Consider the following 27,977-nt stretch of genomic DNA (forward strand, 5'->3'; position numbering starts at 1 on the left):
TTGCTCTATTGTAAATTTGTTCCTGTTTATTTTTAAATTTTCGTTTTGTTTCACTGGAAAGGAAAGATGATCAGTTTTTTTGTTTGTTTGTTTGTTTTTAATTATTTATTTATTCAGTTTAGATGGGAGGGAGAGAGAGAGAGGGAGAGAGAGAGGGAGAGAGAGAGAGAAGTGGGGGAGGAGCAGAAAGCATCAACTCGCATATGTGCCTTGACCGGGCAAGCCCAGGGTTTCGAACCGGCGACCTCAGCAGTCCAGGTCGACGCTTTATCCACTGTGCCACCACAGGTCAGGCCAGTTTCTTTTTTTTTGTTTTTTAATTTTTTTTTTTTTTTTTTTTTATTTACAGAGACAGAGAGTGAGTCAGAGAGAGTGATAGACAGATAGGAATGGAGAGAGATGAGAAGCATCAATCATCAATTTTTCGTTGCGACACCTTAGTTGTTCAGTGATTGCTTTCTCATATGTGCCTTGACCGCGGACCTTCAGCAGACCGAGCAACCCCTTGCTTGAGCCAGCAACTTTGGGTCCAAGCTGGTAAGCTCCTGCTCAAACCAGATGAACCCACACTCAAGCTGGCGACCTTGGGGTCTCGAACCTGGGTCCTCTGCATCCCAGTCCGACGCTCTATCCACTGCGCCACCACCTGGTCAGGCAAGATGCTCAGTTTCAAACGTTCAAAGTGTATAAGTTGCTTTGTTACAATAAAACTAAATGTGTACACACACACACACACACACACACACACACAGAAAAAGTACTGAGGTTCTGGCCAATTGGCTCAGTGGGAGAGCGTCAGTTCAGCATGTGGATGTCCCTGTTTCAACTTCCGGTCAGGGCACATAGGAGAAGCAGCCATCTGCTTCTCTCTCTTCCTCAACCATGGCTCAATTGAAGCGAGTTGGCCCAGGTGCTGTGGATGGCTCCATTGCTTCAGCCTCAGGCACAAAAAATATCTATTGCTGAGCAATAGAGCAAAGCTTCAGATGGGCAGAGTATCACCTGGTAGGCGGGACAATCCCAGTCAGGGCACATGCAGGAGTTTTGTCTCTACCTCCCCTCCTCTCATTTAATAATAATAATAAAAAGTACTTAGGCACAGCTGCCCATCTTGAAATTGTATCTTTTTTAACTGATTTGGCAATGATGATTGATATTTTAAATAAAATTTCTCTTCTTTCAAATGCATTGCAAGCAAGAGATATATATAGATACAATAAAGGCTAAAAAAATTCATGATAAGATCTAGTAAAGCATTTCAAATGCTTGGAAAGGAAAAGGGTTCATATTAAAAAGAAGTTGGTGAATTAAGTACTTCAGAAACCTTCAAAAATATAAAATTTGTAGAAAATCATTGATCTGTCGGGCTTTCTCGGGAAAGACTAAGAAAACATCGTAAGAAATTTGAAAAAGCAACTAATGGACTGTGAACATATAAAAGCAAGCTGTAGCCAATTTTAAGATAGATATAAATTATAATTTCTCGATTTTTTTAGAGCCAGATTACTAGAATACTGAAGAAGTACTAGTTCCATGGAAAGCAGCTGAAGAACAATTGCTCGTATTTAATGACGTTTTTAATTACCAAATTGATATTATTATTGAGATTTCATGGAAAACAAACTGTGCAATTCCTGAAAGTGTTTAAAGAGCTAAAAAATACTGTCAGAACAATTGCTCTAAGTTCAGCAGAAGTGGAAAGAGGTTTCTCAAAGATTAACATAATATGTTCAGAGAAGAGAAATCACCTAACTGCTTCTAATATATCAAACACAGAGACTAGCAGTCTAATCAGCCTACCTCTAAGGGATGGGATCCAATTCCTACAGTGAAGGATGGTAAAGGATAAATCACACAGCCCATGATGCTCAGATAAAAGCACAGAAAACTACAGGTGAGGATGCCAATCAAGAAGCAATATGGCCTGACCAGGCGGTGGCGCAGTGGATAGAGCGTCAGACTGGGATGCAGAGGACCCGGGTTCGAGACCCCGAGGTCACCGGCTTGAGCGCAGGCTCATCTGGTTTGAGCAAAAAGCCCACCAGCTTGAACCCAAAATTGCTGGCTCCAGCAAGGGGTTACTCAGTCTGCTGAAGGCCCGTGGTCAAGGCCCATCTGAGAAAGCAATCAATGAACAACTAAGGTGTTGCAATGCGCAATGAAAAACTAATGATTGATGCTTCTCATCTCTCTCCGTTCCTGTCTGTCTATCCCTCTCTCTGACTCACTCTCTGTCTCTGTAAAAAAATAAATAAATAATAAAAAATTAAACAAATAAATAAATAAAAGAAGCAATATGGAAATATGTTAAATAACACTTATTTTTTTGTCAGGTATTATTTAATGTCTTTTCATTAATATTTTAAAACTCATAACAAAATCTAGTTTTGTGTATCTCTTTTATTGTTCCTATTTAAGTATTAAGCGCATGAAATAAAAAACCACCTTTCAGTATATTTTTTAATACTTAAAACGGTCAGTAGGGCAGAGAACCGGTTGTTAAATTATTTGAACCCCACCACTGCTCAAAGGTATTAGTGTAAAGATGGTACTTAAAACCAAGGACTGAGCTGAAAGAAATGATTTCAGAAGGATGGCTGAGAGACAAATGCTGCTGAGCAAACAGAGTGGGATGAGGACTGAGCATTATTAACCAAGGATTTGGAAACAGAGATCAATAACATTGACAAGAGTGGTTTTGATGAAATGACAGGTACAACTACTTGGTGCCCTGCCTGGATAGCTTGTTTGGTCAAAGCGTTATTCCGAAATGTGGAGGTTGCAGGTTCGGTCTCCGGTCAGGGCACATACAGGAATGATGTTTCTGTCTCTTTCTCCCCTTCCCTCTCTCTCTCTAAAATCAAGTATTAAAAAAAAATTATTTGGATAGCAACAGAAAAAAATGGGAGGTAAAGAAGTAGAGAACTAGGAGATTTTCTATAAAGGGGAAGAAAGAAATAGGGTGGAGGCACTGAAAGGTTGGAAGAGTACATCAAGTTGGATATGCGCAAAGACAAATGAGAATAAAATTTCCCAGTAGTGATGGCCAAGCTGGGAATCTTGGACACTAAAGAAAAATAACCAAACCAAAATAAACACATTTTATAAGCTTCATAAGAGCAGTTCAGTATTTTTCCAGTAACTCTTTTTCCGCTTTAGTTAGCAACTAAGAAATCCTAGTGATAATCACTTTCACATAGAAGGCCGTGCACACATCAGACAAGTTCAGAAAAGAAATGTTTACTTAATTTATTTAATACATTAAGTGCTTGTTGGCCTGGAGAGATAAGGAAAATCGCAGAAAGGAATCTTAGGCATGTTAGCTCTTTCTTTATCCCCTTATTTCATTTCTTCCTTTCACAAAAACCAATGGTGAGAAAAAGAGCAAGGACAATTGAGGATCAAGTTAGTTGGCAGCAGGGTTGTTCTGAGGACAGTAGGATTCTCTATACACTTGCTGGTGACCTCACAATAACACTTATGCAGGTGTGAAAGAGTCCTAGGGCGTAAAAAACAAATGCCACAGCAGCTGGCAACTCTCAGCCCTGTGGTTCTTCGTCCAACTGCACCACTCCCTACAACTGTTTCTCTAAATGGAAAATAAATCATTCTGGAGAGAATTAATATAAATTATGACTTTCTCGCTCTCTGGTGAACTCACTTATCTAGATAAAAAATTCTGAGAATACTCCATTTCTAACAATGTAGTATTTAACTTTATGTAGAAATAAACGTTAATTATAAAATTTCATAACCCAACAGTGAGTATAGTACTATTCCTCAACACAGAGCAAATCAAGATAAATTAGTTTCAGTTGTCATTCACTGTATATTAAATGTCTAAAATATATAATTGAAGTAGAAAAAACAATGATATTGTAGTAAGCCTTAACATTAAGAAGCATCCAAAACTGATTTACTGGCTTCAGGTGAAAGCACTCTGAAAATATAGATACTGTATATGGAATACACCAAGCATGGATGCAATTATTTTGGGTGAAAGGGAGGAAAGAACCTAAGAGGTAAATAATAGTGAATGCAATACTTCATAATATTCACAACAGTGACTTTTATTGGGAGTAATACTCTTAAGTATATCATAAGGCCCAGTACATCAGAAATTACGTCCCTCTTTCAATTGGGAAAAGTACGTTGAATTAAATAAGGCAACTGGGGACAGCGTACATTTAACATAAATCCAATTGGTGTCACATTGTTTCTATAATGCACAGAAATAAAGTATTAAAAAAAAAAATGAGCCTGACCAGGTGGTGGCACAGTAGATAGAGCAGTGGTTCTCAACCTGTGGGTCGCGCGGGGTCACGACCCACAGGTTGAGAACCACTGGGATAGAGTGTCAGCCTGGGATGCAGAGGACCCAGGTTCAAAACCCCGAGGTTGCCGGCTTGAGCACGGGTTCATCCAGCTTGAGCATGAGCTCACCAGCTTGAGCATGGGGTTACTGGCTTGAGCGTGGGATCATAGACATGACCCCAGGATCACTGGCTTAAGGCCAAAGGGCACTGGCTTGAAGCCCAAGGATGCTGGCATGAGCAAGGGATCACTTGCTCTGCTGTAGCCCCCTGGTCAACGCACATATGAGAAAGCAATCAATGAACAACTAAGGTGCTGCAACAAAGAATTGATGGTTCTCATCTCTCTCCTTCCTGCCTGTCTGTCCCTATTTGTCCCTCTTTCTGTCTCTCTTTGTCTCTGTCAAACACACAAAAAATGACAACTGCCTTTATTGGATAGCTCAGTTGGCTGGAGTATCATCCAGAAGCGCAGAGGTTGCCAGTCGATCCTGGTCAGGGCACACACAGGAGCAGACTGATTGCTGTCTCTCCCTCTCTCCCTTCCTCTCTCTAAGCGCAATAAATAAACATTATATTTAAAAAAAAAGACAACTAAACACGTACAGAAAAGAGGACTTTTTTGACTTGTCATTTGAGGTCTCCTAGCATAGACCTCGCCTAAGCAATGGATAGCCAAGTACTAGTTACGTAACTTTGGGGACATCATTTACCTCTAAGTTCTAATTTCCCAATATTAGCTATTATTAACAAAACTTTAGTTCCAAAACTAGAGTGTGAAGCCTCAGACTTTCCTTTTCCTTTTCCATTTCAACGTAAAGACAAGAGTTTTCCAAAACTGCATGTGCCCCCAAAATTAGTTCCAACTACGAGTAAATGTTTCCTACTCCTCCCCCATCTTTCTCTCTCTCTCCTCTATCTAAAAATCAATAAATCAAATCCTTAATTTAATAAATATGAAATCTAGTATATAGTATTTCCAAAGTAATTTGACCAAAAAATTGACTCCTGCTCTATCAAGATCATGCAATTCTTGGGGCTCTAACATTTTAGGACTGCTAGTAAAAGCAATGCTGACTACACATAACGAATAAATAGTGTCCTTTAGAGATGGTCCTTCAGAGATGACATATGCTCTTCCCATTCTATTTAGTTAAATGCTCTCCATCCTTCAGATCTCAGGAAGGCCTTTTTAACCCTCCACACTTAACCAAGTGTTCCTGTTAAATACTCTCAAGGTTCCCTTACTTTCCCTTCACAGCCCTTTCTACCATTGGTATTAACATACTTGAAAGATTATTTGATTAATGCCTATTATTTTGCCCACCAAACTGTAAGCTTCAATTAAAGCCACAACTGTATATTATTTCAATCCTATGTCCCTAATTAGATGCACAATGTTTGATAAGAGATATGGAACAAATATGCAGTGAATACAAGAATTTCACTGCAGCTTTATTTGTTACAGTGAAAATCTTTATTAACAGAAAAGTAAATAAGTTACTCCACACTTGTAGAATATTATATAGCCATTAAGAAAAATGAGCTTAATTTCTATGTTTTGACATACCCACTTTACCAAATGAGAAAGAAAAAAAATTTATTACACACAGGGGTGGGTAAAGTAGGCTTACAGTTGTGAGTATGCAAAATAAGTTTACTCCTATATTATTAATTATTGTATTATTTTCCATACAAATAACTGTAAACCTACTTTGCCCACCCCTATATATACTATATCATGCACAGATGTCAAAAAAACATACATAATCAAATTAACAGTCACCATACTGAAGAGTAGTAATAGAGCTGGGAAACGGTACTTACACTTTATGCTTTATTCATTTCTCTATTATTTCAATATTCTTCAACAAGTATGCATTTTTTAAAATTAATTTTTTAGGTTTTAAGTAACTGCTAGCCCACATAAATTATATTATTTGCTTTATGCTTAGTTCATATTGATATGACTATTTCTTTAAAATATTTTTGTAATAATCCTCATAGCAATCTTGAGAGAAAAGTAAGGCAAGAGATAGTATTAATCTCGTATTGTAGATTGAAAGCTACAGGTAAACTACCTAACATCACACAGCAAAATAAGTAACAGAACTGGGGCTCTTTTTTTCTTAGTCCAGTGTTCTCATTACACAGCACTGCCTTTTCAATGAGATCCACAAAACTGTCTTTTGTTTTTTGAGAGAGAGAGAGAGAGAGGAATGGATAGTGAGGATGAAAAGCATCAACTCGTAGATGCTTCCACGTTAGTTGTACATTGAGCTTCTCCTATGTGCCTTGACCAGCCAGTGTCCCCTTGCTCAAGCCAGCAACCCCACACTGATGAGCCCGAGCTCAGAGCAGGGACGTTGGGGTCTCAAGCCAGAGGCCTAAGCATTCGGGTTGATGCTTTATCCACTGCACCAGTTGTGGACCACCAGTCAGGTCCACAAGGTAATATTTACTATTTTAGTACCAAATGACTAGAAGAGATTTAATCCTAGTTCTACCTCCACCCAACCTCTCTAAATCCCAAGAGGTAACAGAGGCCTCTTTCAAATAACCCCAGTGAAGGAGAAGTTTAAAAGTCCTACTGCACACTCCTCACTATTAGACAACGCCCTTATATTAAACTAAAACCTACCTGTTAGTTTAACCCTTTGGTCCAAGTTTGACCACTTGGAATGGCACAAAATAAGCTTCTATCTTCTAGAAAATACTCAAGTATATGAAAACAGCTACCATTTCTGTCTGTTTAGGAATAGGTGCTTTACCTATATAAATTTCCTAATAAAGCATCTGTCATTATCCATCATCTAATTTCAGTGAAGTCCTGACAAACTGCTTGGCAGAGAAGGTGAAGGGGAACTATCAAACAGAACAACTACAAAATAATGAAGCGGCACAAGTAGTCAACTGTTACTACAATCCTTTAAGGCAGTGGTCCCCAAACCCTGGGCCACGGACTGGTACTGGTCCATGGGCCATTTGGTACCGGCCCACAGAAAAAGAATAATAATTTACATTATTTCTGTTTTATTTATATTTAAGTCTGAACGGTTTTATTTTAAAAAAAATGACCAGATTCCCTCTGTTACATCCATCTAAGACTCACTCTTGACGCTTGTCTCAGTCACGTGATACATTTATCCATCCCACCCTAAAGGCCAGTCCGTGAAAATATGTTCTGACATTAAACCGGTCCGTGGCCCAAAGAAGGTTGGGGACCACTGCTTTAAGGAGTTACAGAGATTCATGCATTTCTTATCACTCCTCTGTTAGATGCCACTGAATCAAATAGCTTTCTGATACAAAGCATAGGAATGAAGACAGGGTCAGATGCTTCTGGCTTTAAATAGTGGCATCTAGCTGGCTCAAAAATTAGCTATAGATATAAGCCATTATTAGTCCTCCCTTAGACAGGTGAACAATCAATCTAAAGATCTTTCCTCAATAAAATATTTCTTGTGTTTTTTTTTAATTTTTTAAGACTTTATTCATTTTTTAAAGAGCGGGGAGAGAGAGAGAGAGGAGAGTAGGAGCAGAAAGCATCAACTCCCATATGTGCCTTGACCAGGCAAGCCCAAGGTTTTGAACCAGCAACCTCAGCATTTCCAGATTGATGCTTTATCCACTGTGCCACCACAGGTCAAGCTATTTCTTGCTGTTTTTTGTCCGTACCTCTAATATCAAAACACCTGGTGTTTCTACCAATGAACAAATGAGGCTTCTTCACAATTTAAAGAAAGCACAGGAATTTATGATAAAAGTGATAAACAAAATAAAACTTAGTAACTAAACTTGAGACTCATGAAAATATTTAAGACCACAATGGCATGGCTGTCACATAACACCAAGAAAATGGACCATGAAAAGTATAAAAAGTCTGTGAAGAACTGCGAGCACAAGAAGTACAAGTTCAAGAAGTCTTGTACTTATAAGTACAAGAAGTACAGTAAAGTACACTGTAGCTAAATACAGATTAAATCTGCTTTTTATCATTTGATGAAAAACAATCAGAATTAAATGCTTGTGCCAAAACTTACAGTAAGCATACAGAACCAGACAGACATCTACTGGGAATAGCACAGCCTTTCACTCAGGATTATCTATTGACAGTAGACACAAATTTGGGAAAGTCTTCCTAAATGTTGCTTCAGTTTTTTTCTGAATCTGAACCTAAGGGATAGAAGTCCCCTGAGCACCTGATTGAAAATATCCCTCTTTACTCTTCTTGTCTTTCTCATCAGAATTTATTATAATTTATAACCATATGTCTTTCTGCTTGCTTATTGTCCAATGAACCAAGAAACTATAAGCTCCTTCAAGGCAAATTCAACTCTTTTTAACATTGTATGCACTTGAGCACAGGTCCTTGTACATGGAATGTGCTCATTAAATATTTGTAGAGGTAGTGAAGACAGAAAGAGGAAAGAAAAAGCTTTCTCCACTGCACCACCACCAGTCAGGTCCACAGGTAATATTTACTATTTTAGTACCAAATGACTAGAAGAGATTTAATCTTATTTCTACCTCCACCCCACCTCTCTAAATCCCAAATGTTACCCAAAATGATGCCAAACGCTATCATAAACAGTTTGCTTTCAACATTAATTTCTCAATGTTGTGGCATTAGTCAGTTGTTGGACACTTATTATGAGCTAGACCTTTTATATATATCATTTAGTTTGGCTTCACAACAGTCCCGCCAGGTTTCTCATTTTAAATTAATGTAAAGCTCAGGGAAATTAAATGACTTATAAAAAGCAAAACAAGCATTTTTACATTAATCAAGCAATTTAATCCTCAAAACAACCTTTACAAAAGAGACATACACCCATTATGTTGCTTTGGGAGGAGGGCTATGAGCTCTTAGTCCTTCACATTCTCCCTATAAGCACATGGGGTTGGGGTTTTTCAAAAAGACATAACTGCTGCATAAACTTCATACAAAATTTTAGTGATTCCCATGTCATAATCCTTGTTTTCCTATTGCAAGTATGTGATCCAAATGGTAGCATTCAACAACTCAATTTACCTATTTGCCTTTTTAGTTTGAGGAAGGTTCCATTCATTCTCTGTGCAATTAGTTACATGTTGACTGCCAAATACATTTATGAGGAGACAACACATCCAGGTCAACAAAAAGGGTGTGGGAACATCATTTTAGAAAGGGTTGCACTGTAGCCAAAACTACGGTCCACACTTGCCCTCGCCAACTCCTCTCATTATCTCTTTTCCCTCCACTGAACCATTCCTTCCTGGAGTCAGATTTAGTGCGAGAGGCAGGTTCCTACCTTGGTCTGAACACTCTTATCAAACTTGTCATTTTTGAAGCTAAACGTATTCTGATGCCTCTGAGGCCTGGAACGGGCCACGTTCCCTTTCTGGGAGCTCATCGCCGAAATCACAATCACCACGAACTTGGACAAGGAAGATAACAAGACGCCAGGAACTACCTCAAGAAGCATATGCCTTTGTCACTGACCCGGAAGAAACTTTACTTTTTCCGCCCCGCCCCCTCAACCCACGTGACCCCGCGCGGAGGTCAAAGTACACCCTCGGTCCCATAGTTATTCAAGACTCTCTCACGCAGGCAAGACTCAACCTCCCTCTTCAACCAGTCTCTCAAACCCTGCATATCCATCCCGCTTTCTTCGAAGCGAGAATTCCCCCATTGGTCCGAACGTGGCAGTTCATCAAGGCGGAGGGGCGGGGAAACTTTAATTCTATTGGCCCTTCTTTTCCGCAATCCCCGCCTCCTGGCGTCTCAGTTCAGCCTCTCCTGGCGCCCGACTCCGCTGAGCGGCTCGTGATTGGTGGGAGTGTGGCTAAACTGGGCTGCGTCCCTCCCCCGGGCCGCTCGCAGGCTGGAGCCCGGGTCAGCTTTGGCATCTTCATCCAGTCAGTGACCAAACTCCTAGCTTAGCAAGTCCTCTGCGGGTTCTGCTCGGTTCCCTTCCAGCCTCCCTCCCGCCACGAGGGTGAGCCCAGCGGCTGGCAGGCTGAAAAGGAGCACAGAAAGGAGGATTAAAGAGAAGAAAGACCTGGCTGGGTCTGGGTGGTGTCTGCAGTGCCAGTGCCAGAAAGGGCGGCGGTGGTGGTGGCGGCGGCGGCGCGGCGGCGGCAGTTGCGACCACGGCCACTCGGGACCTGAGGCCCGAGAGCAGCCGGCGGCGGCAGCGACAGCTCCAGCGCCTCGCGCCGGGGCCGTTAGTCAGCAGAACGCGAGCCGGTGTGGAGGAGCAGGGCCGGAGCGAGGAGGCGGGACTGGGGAGCTCGAGTGGGCCCTCTCGGGCGCTACCGTCTTTCCTCGTCCCGTCCCCCGGGACAGCAGCCCTCGTCCCTCCTTGGCCGGCCCGCCCGCAGGCCGGGAGAGTCCCGTGGCGGCGGCGGCGGCGGCATCTCGTATCGCGGCTGGCGGCGGACGGCGGGTCGGCAGAGGCTCCTTGCCCAGCGCTTTCTGGCAGACACCTTGACTGCGGCCCCTCAGGTGCAGGTGCGCGAGGCCGGGGGCGCTGGGGGCGCTGCGGCCGCGGTGGGGAGGGGGCGCTGGGCCGGGAGCCGCAGCGCGGGAGGGAGCGGACGCGGCCGGGCAGGGGGAGGGGACCGGGAGGCGTCTTTGTTGTTGGAGACCGGGATCCCTCTGGACACCGGGGGAAGGCGGGGACGCCCCTCCCGATCGGGTCTGCGTTTTGGAGGGGATTTTTCACTGGGTCCCTAACAGGGAAAGGTAGAGTAGGGTCCCTGTGGTCGGCGAGGCTGCGGGAATCTGGGGGCAGGGGAAGGACAGACTGACGGACTGGGGAAAAGGTCTTGGGTCCTCCTTGCCGAGAAAGGTCTCATTTCACTTCCTTTGCTCCTCTCCCTGTGGACCGAGAGATGAGGTCGGGTTCACTGAGATTGGCGGCCCCGAAAGCTTTCTCCTGAATGTCCTCGTGTGTCAGCCTCGATTTGAGATCGAATCTGCCGGGTGCTTAGTGATTTGCCTGTTCCGGGCGTGCCGTAGGGTTCTTTTTCTCTAAATGGGTGAACTGAATCTTATCTATTTTCAAACTCAAGGATTTTGAATTGGAAATTTGGAATTTATGTTTGGATTTTTTTTTTTTTAATTCCTAACGAAACTTTTGTCAAGTTGGATTGTATTGTGAAGGGTTTAGTTTAACCCAGCTTCTTCTTTAAAAAAAAAAGATGTTCATGATGATCATGGTGAAATTTCTGCCAGTGCCAGGGCATAATTTTTTATAAAACGATGCTTTAAGTGAGTACGTGGTGGGTTTGGTAAGCAAAAGGATGAATAACGGAATGCATAGAGGGTGACCTTTAAATTTTAGATGTTTATGAAAAGATATTCTTGTCTAATACATTTTGTAATGTATTTTGTAATACTTGCTCCGGAAGATGATTCATTGATTTTTTTATTTAAGGCTTCAGTTAATTAATTGAATTTTGGATCTTGTCTCACCATTTGAAATTACCTAATGAGTCTGAGTAAAAAGTCAGTTACAGGTTGTGCTAATATTCCTGTTTACATGAACAAGGAGACTTAAAGCGAACTTTTCTCCATAGTTTGTCTCTTCATGTGTTTATAGTGTTAACTCACTTGGGTGTCTAATATCTAGTAATTACCAATGTTTTGATAATTATCATAATTGCAGCGTTCTAATTTTGGACTGCCTAACTCTTGGCTTATTGGTAAATTTTATTTTGGGAGCAGGGGTGGTGGGTTACTTGAACAGTGGAGATAGCCATGTTTCCACTAATAAGACATAAAATACCTGTTGTGTTGTGTAGCAATTGCTATTTTATTTGTGATCCAGGAGGAAATGAATAGCACCCTCTCCCATATTTGACCTCTCTTTTTCTCCTACTCTAGTGTTAATAAGGTTAAGTGGCAAGGATGAGATTAGATTTTTAGCAGGCTAGGCAGTTTTAATTTTGTCCCTTGCTGTGCATGCTATATAATGGATAAGTGGTTTGTTTTCTTGAGGATTTTTGCTCAAATGTCATTGCTCAGATGTCATCTGAGAGAATTTTCAGTATCTCTGTGACAAAATTACTGGAAAGCATCATGACAAAATAATGTTTTTGGTAGCTTAGTGAACGCGGAAGAACTAGACAATGTGTCTGTTCCAAGTTTTGTCACTGAATTGGTCTGCAATTCCAAGCCAGCTATTCCATATCTGAGTTAAGTTTCTTCATCTGCAATATAGGGCTAATAAACTGGGCCGCCTGCTTTCACTTTACAGAAAGGTTAATGAGAATCAGCAGTTACACTGGTATTGTGACATTGATTGTTTAATTAATCAGAGTACTTTTTAGTTCTCTTGTTTTGGTATTATGAATTTCAATTTTTTTGAAGAATTAGCAAAAAGAAACAATTAACAAGAATATCTGTCTATATGCCATTGAATTGATAGATTCGTAGTTTCTTCATTCACGTTAAGATTGATGTATCTTTAGAATCAGTTATGACTTTTTTACAAAGAAATAAAGCATGTAGAACTTAATTATTTGAATTGCCTAAAGCTACACAACTTTTAAGACACAGAGTTGAGGCTTGAGGCTGAGTTTTCTGACATCTGGTCCTAAATCCTGGAGCACTGTTTTCCAAACATCTTTCTAGACCCAACAGTTTTTGACTATTCATGTGAAATTAGAAATAATATAGAAATGTATGGCAACATACAATGTAAGGAAATTTATGAACCCATTACCAATTTGAAGGAACAAAAAACTGCAGAGCAAAATGAAGCTTCTTCATGGTATTTTACATACCCCTCTTAAATCCTGCGCCCTTTTCTCTGTTTCCTGTCACTGACCCAAAATTGATGTGCATCCTTCCTGTCCATATTTATACTTTACTACCTACCTTTATATCCATGAACACTACATTGTTTTTCTTTGCTTTGAGACTATTTAAATATGCTTATATTTGTAGTTTATGTTCTTCACTCCATTTGCCAAGATTTATCTGTATTTCTTCAAATAGTTCTAGTTTCTTTATTTTTACTGCAGAATGGTATGTGTTCCATTCTGTGACTATATTGAGTTTCCGTTGGTCATTTTAGTTGTTTACAATTGTTTGCTTATTAAATAATACTGTAGGGAATATTCTTCTCTGTTTACTTAGGCACGTGTTTCCCTAAGGGCAGTGGTTCTTGACCCTATATCCCATTTTTATGGAAATGTTTTGCAGCTTTCCCAATAGTGTCCTAAATGAAATTCATAATAATAAACTCACATTCATTTATTTTTTTTTACTTAAAAAAAAAAAAACAATTTATTTATTGACTTGGGGGGGTGACGGGGAAGGAGCAGGTAGCATCAACTCCTAGCAGTTGTCTCTTGTAAGTGCCCTGACTGGGCAAGCTGTGGTTTAGAACCAGCAGCATCAGCTTTATCCACTGTGCCAGCACAGATCAGGCTACATTCATATTTTAAAGAAATGCCCTTACTAAAATATAAGAAGTAATTTATAACAAAGTAATATATTTTGCTGTGTAATTGCTGGGTCTCAACCACACTCTAAATCTTACTACCAAGTGTGATAAGAACATCAGAATTCTGGGAGCTTGTTAGAAATCAGAGCTCAGGCCCTAACCTACTAACTCACTCAGATGCTGAATTTTAAAAAGATTCCCAAATGATTTGTATGCATATTAAAGTCTAAGAAGCACTGCTAGAAGAAATAGTGTAGTAGTTAGCTACTTTGCACCAATGGGTGGTATCACCATGAGTAGAACAGCTACTAATAATGCAGGTTAAAACAGTTGTGTTGGATTGGCTATTTAGACATCTGTAGTGGTCACTGTTGTTGATGATAAATGAATTTCTCAAATAAACTATTTTCTGTAAAGTTTGAATGTTTGAACAAAAACAAAATTGAGGTATTTAAACAGCATTGATTCTCTAAAATCTTCATGTATATTAAAACAATACAAATGTATTTTGTATTAAGTCTTGTTTATAAATATCTGACCTTGTTATTTCTCCCCGTTACCTTAAATGAGTATCCAGCAGAACGTTCAAAACATGGGACATGGGGCAGCATTATCTTTCTATGTGCAAGAGTGCTTGGCACCCTTGGCATCTCTTCAGTAGAGCTCCCTCTTCATTATATCAACTAAAAGCCAACATTAAGGAAGATTACCCTGGGCTATAAGTCTAGTAGTACACTGCTGGTTGAAGAAGGTGCTGCTTCTTCAACTTTATTATCATATTTAACTACCAGTTTTCTCTCCACTGTGTCTGTCTCATTACTGAATGAGAAGGTCTATTTTCCCACCATCCAAATACTTCAAACTTACTGTTTCCTCATTCTGAGGAGTATGAAATTATGCCTCATTGTATTTTTCTTTGCATATCCCCAGTTTACCCTGCAATTGAGAATACTTTTATTTATTTTTAGCCATTCATGTTCCTTGTCAGTGAATTGCTTACTCGTTTTGATGATGATGATGAAATGCTTACCTTGCTGATTAGTAACTGCTTTTTTTGTATTCTGGTAACAATACTTGGTAGCCTTTACAAATATCTTTCTATACTTTAGCTTGCCTCTTCATATTAAATATGCTGCCTTTTGATGAGTAAATTTTCTTAATTTTAATGTCAAATTTATTTTTTTATGATTGTACTTTTTCTCTATAAAGGCAGTCTTCTGAGGTTATGGATTCTGTTACAGCTTCTTTTTAAAAGTTTTACTTTTCCATATTTAGATCTTAAATTTATATAGAACTGTTTTTTATGTAATGAGGTTTTTGTGATTCCAAATTTGCTCAATAAAAATGACTAACCCTTATACTGAAAATGTTTTTTATATTAATTTATTCTGATGAAATTATAGTAGTAGGTTGTATTTCAGCTGTAATATCCTTTGTTGCAAAAATTTTGCAACTCTGTCATCCCAACTTTTTAATTTAACTGGCTTTTGAAATCCCTAAGGTTTGAAAACCACTGCTTCAAAGTACTCTGATTTTCATGTTTCATCTTTGCTTCACATTCAGCCTCTAAAACATAGAAAGTGAGCAGGCATTCTTAAGTACTGATCTTCTATCCATCATTTGAATCTTCTACATTACACAGTTTATTTTACATGTCTTTTCATCACTTTTTATTCTGGCTAGAATTTTTTAAAATGATACTAATGACCCTGATATTTTTAAAAAATAACTTCAGAATAAATTTAAATATTATTTTAATGTTAACTTGGCTCAGATATGGGCCCTGTTTTGTTTTTCCAAGAATTAAAAGCAAGAACGGTTACTAAGTTCTTGAATACAGATAAAGATGAAAAGTGGGAGAGGAAAAATGGACCTATCTACTGTGAATAAGTCATTGTTCTAGGTTTAGTGGGGAGTACATCTGTAAAAAAGGAAGCAAAGACCCCTAACTTCCTAGAGCTTACTGTCTAGCAGAGGACCATAGGCAATAGGCACAACAGATAAATAAAACATATGTTAGAAAGTGATAAAGAAAAGGGGGAATAACTAAATAGGGTGGTTAGGGTAGGTCTTTTGGGAAGGGGAGAAGGTGCTGAGATGTGCAGGGAGGGCATTAGCGATGCATGAAGAGAACATTAGCAAAATCGTGGAAGACTGAACAGAATGTAGTCTTGAAGTTAAACCTGTGTTCCTGGTTCTCCCACATAAGTTGTGTGAACTTGGACAAGTTAATTGACTTAACAGCCTGAAGCTTTGATTTCCTCCTGTGTAAAAGGATGATAAGCTAAGAAAAGTATCATTAAGGTGAAGGAGATAATAAGTGAAAGCATCTACCTCCTACCCCCACCTAGTTCTCAAGTAGCAGTCTACATTTTCATAGCATTTATCACAATGTATAATAATCTGTGTCTTAGGTTGATAAATTTTTATCCCGCTCATTCAGAAATATTAATGAGAAGAACCAGTGTAGTAATGTATTCATTAACACAGTCATTTGTAAACTGCCTTCACACCTGTTTTTATTTGAAAATCATCTGCAGATTTGTGTTGAGAAAATGTTTTGTATTTATAGACTGTCTTTATGTTAGAGCTCCACATCAAATTATTATTGGCATTAGCTCGCTAATCACACATCATCTGTGATGGAGTAAGTGAATATGTATCGTATTGCATAAATGAATCAAAGCTTTTAAATAGTATAAGGTGATAAAGTCAAGGAGAATTTGTATTAAATCTGATTACATTTGACTATATTTTCACTCTGTTCCCCCTTTTATTTTCCTGCAATATTGCTAAAACTAACACTAAATTATAAAAGCAAAATTATACGGCTTATGTTGTATTGTTAGATCATGGCCATTGGAAAATAATTAAGACACAAACGATATTTTAGTTAATGATTTTATTTTCAGTTTTCCTCCTGAAGTTTCTCAGTGTCTAAGAAGGTAATATTAAGATTGGTAATACACATAGAGCTAAAAAAATTCTTTTCATATGGCTGTCTTGGAGTATTTAAATATGATTTATTTTTAGGATGTAGTCAGGGTTAAAGAAATAGGGTAAAGGAAATAAATACAAGCTTGCTGTAGATCAGGATGAATAAAAAAGGAGTTGAATAACTTCATTAACTTTGTGTCGGCAGTTCTCCATTCTACCCCCAGCCAACCTGAAATAAAGCCAGTGTCTCCAGGAACAGGAGTAGAGACATCACTAGTTTATCCATTTCAGTAAACTTACTTGGTTTCTGAATTTAGAAAATTGATCTTAAATGTGTTTTGAAAATTAAAATCAACTTAAATAATTCCTATAATACTTTTTCCAAAAATGCCATCCACAGACCATAACTTAGATTATTTTGTTTCTGCTTTATTTTTCCTTCTTTTTTTTTTCTTTTCTTTTTGTATTTTTCTGAAGTTAGAAGTGGGGAGGCAGTCAGACAGACTCCTGCATGCCCCTGACCAGGATCCACCCGGCATGCCCACCAGGGTGTGATGCTCAGCCTGAGCCATTCTAGGGCCTGAGGCTGAGGCCATGGAGCCATCCTCAGCACCCAGGCCAGCTTTGCTCCAGTGGAGCCCTGGCTGCATGAGAGGAAGAGAGAGACAGAGAAAGGAGAGAGGGAAGGTTGGAGAAGCAGATGGGTGCCTTTCCTGTTTGCCTTGGCCTAGAATTGAACCTGGGACTTCCACACGCTGGGCCAGCGCTCTACTACTGAGCCAACTGTCCAGGGCTGTTTCTGCTTTTTATACCCTGCTTGGTGTACTGGTAATTTTTCAATCCCTTGCTTTGCCATCCTCCCCCAAATGTAAAAATTTTTCTCTACAAATCAATTATCAGCAAGAAAATACTGATCAGTAACTTGGTTTCGCAAGCTAGTTTCTGAAACAATGCAGGTTACATTTTGTTCAGTTTTTTTTTAACAGACCTCAATGTAACTTTTATTAAAATTTAGGGCAATAAAGTTAATAGCAGTGAGGACTTTTAAAAATTATACATTAAGAGCATTCTGATACAATCCTCAAAGGTAAAATGGCTTTCAATTTTTTTGTTAGTCTCCATAAGAAAACATTTGGTTCATGAGCAAATACATGCATATGCACATACAAAAAAAGTTTTGCTGAAGAATTTATTTATATGGTCAGCGTGAGTGTGGTTTAGATTTTCCCACTCTGGAGGAAGAAGTACAACTTAAACAGAAACTTTAAAAAAAAATTAAAGGTGTTCATTTATTTGTAGGAGAGTGGTAAATTGTGTGTGTGGGGGGTATTCTTAGCAAAGAAATATGAACTGTGTGTAAAGGCATAGAAGCAAGAAAAAAGGTTTCTTATTGAGTATCAATAGAATGAATGAATAGGGAAGTGCTCAGAAAAATGGTAGAGACCAGGAAACAGAGAGGGTGACGGAATCATGTGGCATGGCAAAGAATTTAGATTTATTCAAGAGGCCTTATACGGTTCATTGAAAGATTTTAAATGGGAAAGTGACATCACCCGGCAGCAGTGGTGTGTGGATCAGAGGCGAATGAGATGGATTCAGTGAGAGATTTAATAACATTAAGGGAAAAGTGCTGAGCCAAGAGGTGGCTGAGGGGATGCAGAGGTACATAGGAGACAGGCCTTGTTTAAATGAGAGGAATGAAGAGAGGAAGTAGGGAAATAACAGATTTTCAGGTCTGTCCTAAAGATTAAAGTTTTTAGATTTAGGTATCATTATTGTATGAATAGTAGTTAAAACCATGGGTGTGATTGAGATGAAAAGACAGAAGACAAAAGATTACCAAAGTAGTAGTTAAAGCTTTGGGTTTGAGTGAGTTAAAAAATGATCAGAAATATTTGAATAATAGATTTGCAGCTTTGCCTGACCAGGCGGTGGTGCAGTGGGTAGAGCGTCAGACTGGGACACAGAGAACCCAGGTTTGAAACCCTGAGGTTGCCAGCTTGAGCGTAGAGGGGTCACTGGCTTGAACCCAGGGTCACTGGCTTGAGAAGGGGTCATGTGCTCTGCTGTAGCCCCCAGTCAAGGCACATGTGAGAAAGCAATCAATGAACAACTAAGATACCGCAGCAAAGAATTGATTCTTCTCATCTTTCTTCCTTCCTGTCGGTCTGTCCCTGTCTGTCCTTCTCTCTGACTCTGTCTTTGTCAAAAAAAAAAAAAAAAAAAGATTTGCAGCTTTTAAAATCAATATCAGGATTTACCAGTTAGTCAGGTGGTAAAATGTTATGGCAATCATTTATCCTTTGTAACCTTTAAAAGAAAAAAAAATAACTGCTGTATTTAAAAAAGAGAGATAAGACAAAAAGTAAATAAGTAAATAAAACCTTTGAAGAAGTCAATAGAAAATATTGGAGGTTAGTTTCAAGAAGGAAGAAAAGGGACCATAGTGTTTAATGTCATAAAGTGATCTTGTAAATTGAAGACTGGAACATACTCAGTGCACGTAAAAATTATAAGAGGTCATTCATTCATCAGTAATCCTAAATGTATTAACAATTTGATGATAGATGTTAGAACATAATTCATTTGGGGCCCATTGGGAATCATGGCAAGTTCGATTCTGGAGGACAGGAGAGATAGTTAGAATGTAGATACACACACCATTTTTTGAATCTTGAATATGTTTATGAACAGAGGAGGCGAACCAGCTAGAACAGGAGAGGCTGAAGATGCAGGAAACAACAGAGAAAATAACTGATTAGGGATGGTCTCTGAAGAGTCTTTGGAACCCTCCAGACCAGGGGTCCCCAAACTACGGCCCGCGGGCCGCATGCATCCCCCTGAGGCCATTTATCCGGCCCCCGCCGCACTTCCAAAGGGGCACCTCTTCCATTGGTGGTCAGTGAGAGTACTGTATGTGGCGGTCTTCAAAGCACGGCGTCGCTCGTGTACAGTGATGCGGGACACACGCATCACAGCTCCGGAAGTGCATCATATCACTTGTTACAGCTAGCAGTAACAAATATGGAACCGGACAGTGACCATCTCATTAGCCAAAAACAGGCCCTTAGTTCCCATTGAAATATTGATCAGTTTGTTGATTTAAATTTACTTGTTCTTTATTTTAAATATTGTATTTGTTACCGTTTTGTTTTTTTACTTTAAAATAAGATGTGTGCAGTGTGCATAGGGATTTTGTTCAGTTTCTTTTATAGTCCAGCCCTCCAACAGTCTGAGGGACAGTGAACTGGCCCCCTGTGTAAAAAGTTTGGGGACCCCTGCTCCAGACTGTGTGTGGAGGGCGTGACACTTTTTGGGAATGAAAAGGCAATCAAGATTTGATTAATATTAATTGATTTATAGGCTCTGGAAAGAGATTATCAAATGCATACTGGCCTGTTCCAAGTAAAAGAACAAATATACTATTGCACATCAACTGAATTTTTTTTTTAGATTATTTATTTATTTTGGAGAGAGAGAGAAGGAGGAAGAATCAGGAAGCATCAACTCCCATATGGTAAGCCTGGGGTTTCAAACCTGCGACCCCTCCATTCCAGGTCAACATTTTATCCACTGGGCCACCACAGGTCACGCCCAGCATGTTGAAGTCCCAGGTTCGATTCTGGTCAGGGCACACAGTGAGAAGCAATCATCTGCCTCTCTCCACCCCATCCCCTCCTCCTCCTACCACAGCCATGGCTGTAAGAAAACGCACATTAGGCACTTGCAGAGCACGGAGCAGCAGCCCAGACTGGCAGAGCATTGCCTGGTAGGGGACTTGTTGAGTGGATCCATCAGTTTGGTCTGGACCCATGTAGAAGTCTGTCTCTGCCTCTCACTTAATTAAAACAATCAAGTTGCTTTAACAGTGTTTTCTAACATTGTTTACTACCCTACCTTGTCCCTGTTGGGGATAATTACCCTGTATGCAGAAACTTATTTGCTTATAGAAATGTAAATATTGTTCAGTCAACTATAATAGTGCATCTTTAATCAACACATGAGTTTCTACCAGGGTGAAAAACTGAGGTTGGGTCCATATTATTCTTTTCTTTAAATCTGAGGTTCTGCTTCTGCCTGTTATGGCATTGGAAAGTAATGAAAGGAATACTGCTTACTGCCACCATTGTTGCCAACATTGTCCTTTCCTAAGTCCTGAAGGCAATGGAAATGGTTAGCATGATATTCACAATATCCCCTAAAGTTGATGCTAACTAACAGCAAAGGTGGAAAGAAGTTAGTTTCTTGTCATCTGACCATTCTAGTCACTGGGTGGTCTAATTTTAGGTTTCAATTAGGATACGGCTCCATCATTTGAGGTCTTCAGCAGTTACTGTTAGTCAACCCAACTAAATGCAAAACAAGGCACTTTTTATTTTTATTGATTTTAGAGAGGAAGGGATTGAGAGAGAGTGAGAGACAGAAACACCAATCTGTTCCTATATGTGCCCTGACTAAGGATCGAATCTGCAACCACTGTGCATTGCAATGATTTTCAAACCAACTGTCAGGCCAGGGCAGCAAGGTACTTTTTAAAACAGTTGCTTCTGTGGTGTTGTTAGTGCCTTATCACTTATCACTTTAGGGCAGTATGGTGCACTTGGCACTACAGGAACAAATCACTCATTTATTTTAAATGCCCAAATAATTTAAAAATAAATGCTTCAAGGATACATATTTCATTCCAGTAGAAACTCTCAAACGTAAGAGAATGTTCAGTTTTGCCAGTGCAAAACCTAAATTATTTCTTCAATATGGTAGGCTTCCTAAGATGGCCTCCCAAATTAATTAACCTTTTTTCCCCCACCTTCCAAATAGCTCTTAAAAAATGTATTTTTTGCCTGACCAGGCGGTGGTGCAGTTTATAGAGCTTCGGACTGGGATGCGGAAGGACCCAGGTTTGAGACTCTGAGGTCTCCAGCTTGAGCACGGGCTTCATCTGGCTTGAGGGGGGGGGAAATTTTTTTTGCCTTGTCAAGGGATGCTCATGATATATAACTATATAAAAAATATAGTGTTACAACTTTTTAGTTGGGAAATTGATTTGCTGTTTGCAGTTAATTGGCATTAACCAGATAAAACATATTTCCAGTTAGTAAATTGTAGTTATCCTCAATTTAGTGGTCTGTTTATCGCCTCTCAGGGATTATACAGGGTGGGCAAAAATAGGTTTACATTTTTGAGAATGTGAAACAGAATTTGTTTGTTTGTTTATTTAAGATTTTATTCATTTTTCAAAGAGAGAGAGAGAAGGGGGGAGGAGCAGGAATCATCAACTCCCATATATGCTTGGACCAGGCAAGCCCAGGGTTTTGATCCGGCAACCTCAATGTTCCAGATCAATGCTTTATCCACTGCGCCACCACAGGTCAGGCCAGAGTTTATTCTTGTACTGTTATTTATTACTGGGTTATTTCCCATACAGACAACTGTAAACCTACTCTTACCCACTTTATGAGTATATCAGAAGGTGTTATTTTAATGAAGAGTACAATGTAAATAGAACCACAATTTGTTAATTAGTATGGTTTCCAGAAAGACTCAAGACTTAAATTGCATACATTAGTGTTAATTCGGTTAAAAACAACAAAACAAAACCTATTTTGATTATAGTTAGCATTATCTCAGTTTATAGGCTCTCCGGTCTTTAGGTATAGATGTAGGTTCTGTTTTTCTTCATTCTTTTCTCTTTCATTTAGTTAGGTTATTTTAGATCAGTTGCTATATACTGCTGAAGAAAACTCATGATCACTGACCTAATGGTAAAGACAACCGGTAGGTGAATACGTGGCAACGATCACAATGTGCAACTACTGTATATTAAAGGAAAATAACTGGGTACTATGGAAAGGGATAATCTAGCTTAGATTTGGAATTCACAAGATCTATCTGAAAAAGCAGTATTTGAGACTGGAATAGTGAGAATAGTAGAGAAAGAGCAAAGCAAGTGTGCAGACCGTGGTGTGGAAACAGCTTTCATGCTTTCAAGAAACTGAATGATGGTGAGGGCAACTGCAACTATGGTGATGGAAGGGGGGCGGGGAGTTGGAATAAGTTTGGAGGTAAGCAATGACCAGATCATGCAAGGCCTTTAAGGACATTTGGAGAAGTTTGATTTTATTACAAGTACAGAAAGAAGCCATCAAGGAGTTTTTAAATAGATCACCTTCCTTGTAGGCTACATAGAAAAGAAATTGTAGATCAGGAGAATATATGTATGAAAGAAATTGACGCTATCAAAAATAATTTTGTTTGTAAAAGCTGGGACTTATAAAAGGGTAGAAAAATGTAACATTAGTAAATCAAAAAAAATTGCGTATGTTATAATTAAAGATGACAGAAATTCAATGACTTCGCAATTGCACTTTTTTTTTGGATTTAGACTTAATAGAAGTTGGTCAATGAACACTACCTACTAAACTATTTTCACTTGTTCTAAGTCATGCTCCCACAGGATTTTATTTTTTCTTTAGAAGTGTCTTTTTAGACTCCATTTTTAATAGAATGTACAATAAGATTTTACTTTCTGTCAAGCCAAGGAGAGCTAGAGAGCCATATCTAGTTGTATAAAGAAAGATAATGTGAATATACCAGGTGTAGTAAGTAGGTTTACAGTTGTAATGCAAATAAATAATACAGGAACACTGTAAACTGTTTCACATACTCATAACTGTAAACCTACTTTTACCTCACCCTGTAGGATAAGGTGCCCAAAAATCAAGGCAGATTATAGAGTAGAGGGAAGATTTAATATAAAATACTCTTGCTGGGAGAAAGCTCTAGATGTTATAGTTCAGTCTTCTCACATTAAAATCGAGGCAGATAAGGAAGGGCTTAAAAATTCATTTGAAATAGAGTTACAGCCAGAACCTCAGTTTCCCAGGCTGGTTGGTGTTGTTTCTATTATTTTTTTATTTTATTAAAAGGAGACGTATAATGTGATACAAGACTTTCAAAAGTTGAAAATTGTATGCAGTGCCAAAAAGTTTTAGATGAGTTTAATATTTCATGCCTAAGGTGGTAGGTATGTAAGATAATATTTAGTAATGCAATTGATGACATTTGGAAGGATGATCTTTAGTGTTTGCTTTCTTCTTCATCCCAGACAAATATTTACATCAGAGATATACTAGACATGTAGACTACCAAGAACTAGTTTTCAGATTCTTCTCAAATCAGGTATCAAGGATTTACTTTTCCTCCATCCTTCTCTTCTCCAGTTGTATTACTTGGCATACAGGGTCAGTGTATTGTTCTCTGTCAGGTTCACCCAAATACTTTTCAGACCAACTCTAGAACTTGTCTGTAAAAGACAACAAGAGTCTACATACAGTATTTACTTGTTTATTGCTTGTGTCTTTAAAAGACTATAAGACAAAATTTTAGTAACTGAAATATTACACTAAATCAAGATGTGGTATAGAATTTGGCACCTGAAACCTGTATAATTTTGTTAACCAATGTCACCCCAATAAATTCAGTTTTTAAATAAAGTAACATCAATTTAGGGAAATTTTCCACTATGATATTTGACAAAGGAGGTAAGAGCATACAATGGAGTAAAGACAGTCTCTTTAGTAAATGATTTTGGGGAAAATTGGACAAGTACATGCAAAAAAATGAAACGACCACCAACTTACACCATTCACAAAAATAAACTCAAAATGGATAAAAGACTTAAATGTAAGTCATGAAACCATAAACATCTTGGAAGAAAACATAGGCAGTAAACTCTCCGATATCTCTCATAACAATATTTTTGCTGATTTATCTCCACGGGCAAGTGAAATAAAGGACAAGATGAACAAATGGGACTGTATCTCAGTAAACAGCTTTTGCACAGCAAAAGACACCATGAACAAAATAAAAAGACAACCCACACAATGGGAGAGCATATTCGTCAATACATCTGGTAAGGGATTAATAACCAAAATTTATAAAGAACTTCTAAAATTCAATACCAGAAGGTAAACAATCCAATTAAAAAATGGGAAAAAGAACTGAATAGACAATTCTCCAAAGAGGACATTCAAATGGCCAATAGACATATGAAAAAATGCTCAACATCACTAATCATCAGAAAAATGCAAATTAAAACCACAATGAGATACCATTTCGCACCTGTCAGAATGGCGATCATTACCAAAACAACACACAATAAGTGCTGGTGAGGATGTGGAGAAAAGGGAACCCTTCTGCACTGCTGGTGGGAATGCAGACTGGTGAAGCTACTGTGGAGAACTGTATGGGGTCTCCTCCAAAATTAAAAATAGAACTGCCTTTTGACCCAGCTAGCTCACTTTTAGGAATATATCCTAAGAATGCCAAATCACGGATTCAAAAGAAGATATGCACCACAATGAATATTTATTGCAGCCTTGTTTACAATAGCCAAGTTCTGGAAACAGCCCAAGTGTCTGTCAGTGGACGAGTGGATTAAAAGGCTGTGGTACATATACATAATGGAATACTACATGGCTATAAAAAAGAAGGAAATCTTACCTTTTGTGACAGCATAGATGGGCCTGGAGAGTATTATGCTAAGTGAAATAAGCCAGGCAGAGAAAGAAAAATATATGATCTCACATATATGTGGAATCTAATGAACAAAGTGAACTGAGGAATGGAATAGAAGCAGAGGTGGGGTTACAGGAACCAGTGGGACAGCAGTCAGAGGGAAGGGGGATGAGGGGATGGGATCAGAGAAGGTAAAGGGATTAGTGAAACTGTATATAGATAACAGATATAGATAACAGGACAGCAGATCATAGAGGGAAGAGGGGAGGGAGTTAGGGAGAGATGGGTAAAGGGTGTAAAAGGGATACAGGGGTGGGAGGTGAGGGAGTTCTATTCAGTGGGACACTTGAATCCATGTAAACACAATAAATTAAAAATTAATAAAAATTAAAAGATAAAGTTACATATTACCAAATTGGAGAAAATCACTTTTAAGTGTAGTCAAGTATTGATACTTAACTGAAGGATGTGGTTTATACATGATCATATTTTATTTGTTAATTTTCTACTTTCTTAATAGTGTTTTAAACATAACTGCACATCCAGCAAGTCATAATGTTATTTCAGAAGCCACATGAGTTACTGCATTCCTGTGCTCTACTTAAATCATCAGTACTATCACAGTCTAATGTAAATCCAAGTCATCAGAGGTTTATGCAATTCCCTAAATGACTGCACCATTCTATCTACCAATGTATAAAGAACAGCAGTTGTTCTCTATACTTTGTTAAGGAGTTTTGTCTTTAAATTTCTCATTTATCTAATTCTTCCCTTTTCCAAATATTTTCCCTTTTCTACCATGCACTGTTTCCTTTTGTTCTTTCTCACTGTATACTTTTTTTGTGTGTATTTTTCTGAATTGAGAAACAGGGAGGCAGAGAGACAGACTCCCACATTCCTCCGACTGGGATTCACCGGGAAATCCCACCAGGGGGGCGATGCCCTGCCCATCTGGGGCGTTGCTCAATTGCAACTGGAGCCATTCTAGTGCCTGAGATGGAGGCCATGGAGCCGTCCTCAGCGCCTGGGCCAACTTCGCTCCAATGGAGCCTTGGCTGCTGGAGGGGAAGAGAGAGGGGGGGAGAAAGGAGGGGGGAAAGGTAGAGAAACAGATGGGTGCTTCTCTTGTGTGACCTGGCCAGGAATTGAACCTGGGACTTCCACATGCTAGGCCAATGCTCTACCACTGAGCCAGCCAGGGCTCACTGTATACTTTTACATACATACTCTCCTAGCCTGGAGGGTTTTCCTTTTGCTTTGGAAATCATATCTACCCCTAAAATTCTAACTCCTTCGCAAAGTCTTTCCTAATTATTCATACCTACTTTTTTTCCGATTTCTGACACTCCAAATCTATCCCCCATTACATTTAACACTTAATTTTTCATAAGATGAAAAGATCTTCTAGAGCATTAATTTTAATGATAATAAATTATACACTTATTATACATTACTGAGTACCATTCTTTTTTTATAAAAAGCTCATAAATTTAGAATTAAAAAATACTTTACCAAACACTTAGGTCAGTCACTCTTACATTTTCAAATGAAGAAACAGACTCGGCAGTTAAATAGGTGATTTACCCAAGATCTTAAAGAATTAAAGCTGACTCCTAATCTGTTAAATATGGTTTGGTTTGGTTTTTAATTTTTGTAGGCATTTACATCTTTCTTTGAAATAATTATTCTAGTCCTTGTCATGTACTTACGCAAATGGTAAAGTTTCAGTGTTTTAAGAAACCTTGGCAAAATGTTGGTTTATTGAGTCTAGGAATGAGTACAACTGACAGTGTCTGTTATTGTGTTATTTCTTCAAACCTTGACTTGCAGATGAGTATAACAAGGAGAGAGGAAGCTGGCAACCAGAGAAAAAGGAAGTGGTGGAAATGGCAGTTTGTGTAGATAGTCAAACTGTTGCTAGACAAACTAGCCATATTAGCTAAGAATGACTAGCTTGTTACACAATCTATTTCGAGAGAGGTAATGATCCTTGTTAAGGAAAATTAGTCTTATATTATGCATAAATGCCATAATTCCCTCTGTATTCCTACTAAAATGTTTTACATGTGTATGTGGAGAAGAGATTGATAGATATGAGGACTACATTTATATGCTGCTGATTATGCAAATCTGTTGTCCCAATAATTAATAAAATACTATTTGCAAAATATGTATAGAAACAGTTGAAATTGCAGTCTGATCTGTTCTGAATACCTTTGATAGTTTTATTTGTTTGTTTTTAATTTAGTAAATGGAGAGAAGGCAGAGACAGATCCCTGCATGTGCCCCAACTGGGACCCACCCAGCAGGGCCACTAGGGGGTGATGTTCTGCCCATCTAGGGCCCTTTCTCCGTAGCAACCAGAGCCATTTTTTAGCACCTGAGGTGGAGGTCATGGAGCCATTCTCAGAGCCTGGGGCCAACTCACTGTAATCTAGCCTTGGCTGCAGCAAGAGAGAGAAAGAGAAGTGAGAGGGAGAAGGGTGGTGAAGCAGATAGGCACTTTTCCTGTGTGCCCTGACCTGGAATCAAACCCAGGACATCCATACTCAGGGCCTAACTCTAGCACTGAGCCAACCAGTCAGGGCTGTTTCTTTGTTTTTTTTCTTGTATGCTTAAACAAATTTGTATCTGTTCCACTTGTTTGTACTGGTTTATTAAATAAGCCAGGGGTCCCCAAACTACAGCCCGTGAGCTGCATGTGGCCCCCTGAGGCCATTTATCCGGCCCTCACCGCACTTCCAGAAGGGGCACCTCTTGCATTGGTGGT

At 39.0% G+C, this 27,977-nt stretch overlaps 2 protein-coding genes across 5 annotated transcripts in view; one reads left to right on the forward strand and one right to left on the reverse strand.

Moving 5' to 3' along the window:
- Nucleotides 1–9,786, reverse strand: part of C2H9orf85 (chromosome 2 C9orf85 homolog) — a 95,766-nt gene extending 85,980 nt beyond the window's left edge. Inside the window, exon 1 of the mRNA XM_066368005.1 lies at nucleotides 9,608–9,786. Coding sequence (XP_066224102.1) covers nucleotides 9,608–9,781 — 174 coding nt within the window. The 5' untranslated portion in view covers nucleotides 9,782–9,786. The remainder of the gene's footprint in view (nucleotides 1–9,607) is intronic.
- Nucleotides 9,787–9,980: 194 nt separating this feature from the next.
- Nucleotides 9,981–27,977, forward strand: part of ABHD17B (abhydrolase domain containing 17B, depalmitoylase) — a 49,162-nt gene continuing 31,165 nt past the window's right edge. For 2 of the 4 annotated variants that reach the window (XM_066367995.1, XM_066367996.1), the window contains exon 1: nucleotides 9,981–10,803. The gene's annotated coding sequence lies outside the window, so the exon portion shown is untranslated. Of the gene's footprint in view, nucleotides 10,810–27,977 lie in introns of all 4 variants that reach the window. The other 2 variants (XM_066367994.1, XM_066367993.1) reach the window with 2 other exon arrangements.

The sequence above is a fragment of the Saccopteryx leptura genome, chromosome 2 (assembly GCF_036850995.1).
Source record: "Saccopteryx leptura isolate mSacLep1 chromosome 2, mSacLep1_pri_phased_curated, whole genome shotgun sequence".
Taxonomy (NCBI): Eukaryota; Metazoa; Chordata; class Mammalia; order Chiroptera; family Emballonuridae; genus Saccopteryx; species Saccopteryx leptura.